The sequence below is a fragment of the Populus euphratica genome, unplaced genomic scaffold (genome assembly GCF_000495115.2).
Source record: "Populus euphratica unplaced genomic scaffold, PopEup_1.0 scaffold20.1, whole genome shotgun sequence".
Taxonomy (NCBI): Eukaryota; Viridiplantae; Streptophyta; class Magnoliopsida; order Malpighiales; family Salicaceae; genus Populus; species Populus euphratica.
In genome coordinates, this window is record NW_011499854.1 from 1799832 (window position 1) to 1802802 (window position 2971).

The 2971-nt window shown below is 32.5% G+C and overlaps 1 protein-coding gene across 1 annotated transcript; it reads left to right on the plus strand.

The window, feature by feature from the left end:
• The first annotated feature begins 629 nt into the window (after positions 1-629).
• On the plus strand, positions 630-2691 carry LOC105122615 (uncharacterized). The gene is made up of 3 exons (XM_011021839.1): positions 630-1286; positions 1729-1901; positions 2131-2691. The coding sequence occupies exons 1-3, from the start codon at positions 696-698 to the stop codon at positions 2276-2278; spliced, it is 912 nt and encodes a 303-aa protein (XP_011020141.1). The 5' UTR covers positions 630-695; the 3' UTR covers positions 2279-2691.
• Positions 2692-2971: the final 280 nt, after the last annotated feature.

Genomic DNA, 2971 nt, shown 5'->3' on the forward strand with positions numbered 1-2971 from the left:
TATCCAAGATAAAAGAAGCTTATAAGTGCTTCAAATACAATGTGTAAATTGCATGCAAGAGAATAAGAAATTTAAAAATTAAAAATAAAACTTGGACGGTAAATAACTTAAAGTGACTTCAATTATCTTATCAATTTTTTACAAACTTCCATGACTATAAATCAATTAATTATTCATCATAAAGAAAACAATTAACTAAGCGACAAAATATCCCACAAACATATATATACCCTCATTTTAAAACTACAGCATGAATGCAAGGTAAAAAGAATACAATTTAAGAAAAATGTTTTTGAAAACCAAAAAATAGGAAAACAAATTCTAAAATGAAAACCTTTGATCCATCCTTCCCGACTACTAATAAAATATGGCACCACAAGTAATCTTTCTAAAAGTAACGGTATTTTTTAAAAATTAAAATTTATTTTTATTTAAAATTATTTATTTTTATTTAATTTTTTATATTTTAATATTAAAATTAAATTTTAAAATATAAAAATATTATTTTAATATATTATCAAATAAAAAATAATTTAAAACACAATCTCAATCGCAATTAAAAAAAAAACGCTTAATCTTCCCAGTTAACAAAATCAACGGCCAAGATTTCTATATAAAAGAATCACCTTCTCCTTCTCCCTCACATCTCAAATATCTATTTTTTCCCAGACTGGGAAATCCAAGGCCAAAAAAAAATGCTTCTCAGAAGCTCATCAACGCCAATACTGAACACGTGGATCCTTCCACATTCGAAAGAACCGTCACCAGAACCTGAATCTCTACACCAAATCCAAAAATCCCGATCCATTTCGTTAACAGCATCATTTTCTAGTTCATTTTCTTCCATTTCCTCACGGGACCATGATTCTATTAAAAGAATGACAAGAGCCTTTTCCGAGACTGATTTAAGAGACCTTTCAGTGCCAAAGAGAAAACCCAGTAGAATCTTGAATGGAATCTCTGTTGACGAGGAAGTTGAAGAAGAAGTGGAGAAAAAGGTGTCATTTTTGGAGAATGGTTGGTTCTTTGAAGGATGTGAGGTTGGAGTGAAGGGTGAGAGTGATAGTGGAATGTTAGGGGTCATGGTGACGGGTGGTGGTGGTGGTGGCGGTGATGGAGGGAAGTTTTATGGTGGTGGTGGGTCGGATTTTGGTGATGATGGAGGATCCGGGTTTGGGGAGTCTAATGAGGGGATTGAGAGTACTGATATTTATTATCAGAGGATGATTGAAGCTGATCCTGGGAACCCTCTTCTTCTTAGTAATTACGCTAAATTCCTGAAAGAGGTATCCGTTTGAAGTATATATTGCAAAAGGTTCTTACTTTCATGGTTTTTAATTTTGTTGTTGATGTTTTGTGTTTTATCTTTTGTTGAATTTGTTTGTGTTATGGTTAAATTTTACGTTATGTGTTATGTTTGCTTTGAAATCCAAAGAAATGGGAAGCTATGTTTCTGTGTTGTATAGTTAATGTAATGATATATTAACAAGAAATAGCTGCCGGAAACTTTTTTTTTATTGAAAGTTTTGTTCTTTACAATAGGAATTTTCTTTTAAATGATATTCTCATAGTATAAAGTTTTCAAAACTCCATGCTACAGAATCATTAGAAAAACTGTTTTGTATACATTGAAAAATAATTTTCAAGAACAAATAAATTAATAAGTGAATTGGAGCCGATCTTGGTAGGCAAGATTGTTAGAAATTTATTGTTTCGGAATTGGAACAGGTTCGTGCGGATTTTGTGAAAGCTGAAGAGTACTGTGGGGGAGCGATTTTAGCAAACCCCAATGATGCAGATGTTCTTTCAATGTATGCTGATTTAATATGGCATAGTCATAAGCATGCTTCTCGGGCAGAATCTTATTTCGATCAAGCTGTTAAAGTTGCCCCTGATGATTGGTAAGCACCGTTCTTGATTGGAGAGTCGTCTTAAAATTTGTTGCTGGACCATTATAAACATGGATCATATCATGATCTCAGTTTCAATGTTTAATGGGAAAAAAAGAGAGCATGTGCATAGACAATTATCAGTATTACAGTATTTGCTTTCCTTTTGTTGCTGTAGTTAATCTTGGAATCTGATGTGATGGCTGCCATGTATTGATTATGATTTGTTTTGATGCTGCAGCTATGTGATGGCATCGTATGCACGGTTTCTTTGGGACGCTGAAGAAGAAGAGGATGATGAACAGGGAGAAAATATAAGCGAGTTGTTGCCACCAACTTTTTCCCATGGATCTACGCCTCCTCTCTCTCCTTTAGCTGCCACATCTTGAGATCACAACCTCTGCCAAAAATCTTGTATCAAAGCTTAGACATATCCTCTGACCTTTGTTCATATATACATCCTTTCCTTTTTGCAATTTTTTTAGTAACCTTTTAACTGATTAATAAGCTTTGCCCGTCCAGCTATTTAATGTAGAAAGTAAAGTAATATTGTGTTTTTATGGAAACCTCTCTCTGTGCTTGGCTTCACACAATTGTCAATATAGCTTCCGTGTTCAGGGAGGTACTGCTGCTACTGCGTAATGGAGTTTAAACTCTCATTTCCTCCAGTGCTTTAGATTAGCATAACAAGGACAAGAACAATGCGTTTGGAATGTTATGTAATAACTCTTGATTTTCTTTAGGGCTCTGCTTCCCCTTGAAGGAAATTATAAAGCCTGGATGTGCTTAAATCATTAAATAATCATAATCTAACCTCTCCTGTATTCCATAATTTTACCAGCTATTCTGTTCAAAGTTAGCAAGCCCTAGTGGTGTCAAAATTTCTTTATACAGTTTGCCCATGCTGCTTAGGTGCTATTTGTATTTTGAGTTTATAGTAATTATTTTTTGTTTATTTTTATATTTTAAAAGCATTTTTAAAAGAATTTAAATTTTTTATTTTTTTATTTTAAATTAATATTTTTTAATATTATTAAATTATTTTAATGTGTTGATATAAAAAATAATTTTTCAAAAAAAAA

Excerpts from the sequence above, each read along its gene's own strand:
- LOC105122615 (XM_011021839.1), top strand. The coding sequence starts at position 696 with ATGCTTCTCAGAAGCTCATCAACGCCAATACTGAACACGTGGATCCTT. Across the intron at positions 1,287-1,728 it reads ACGCTAAATTCCTGAAAGAG|GTTCGTGCGGATTTTGTGAA; the intron begins GTATCCGTTTGA and ends GAATTGGAACAG. Across the intron at positions 1,902-2,130 it reads AAAGTTGCCCCTGATGATTG|CTATGTGATGGCATCGTATG; the intron begins GTAAGCACCGTT and ends TTGATGCTGCAG.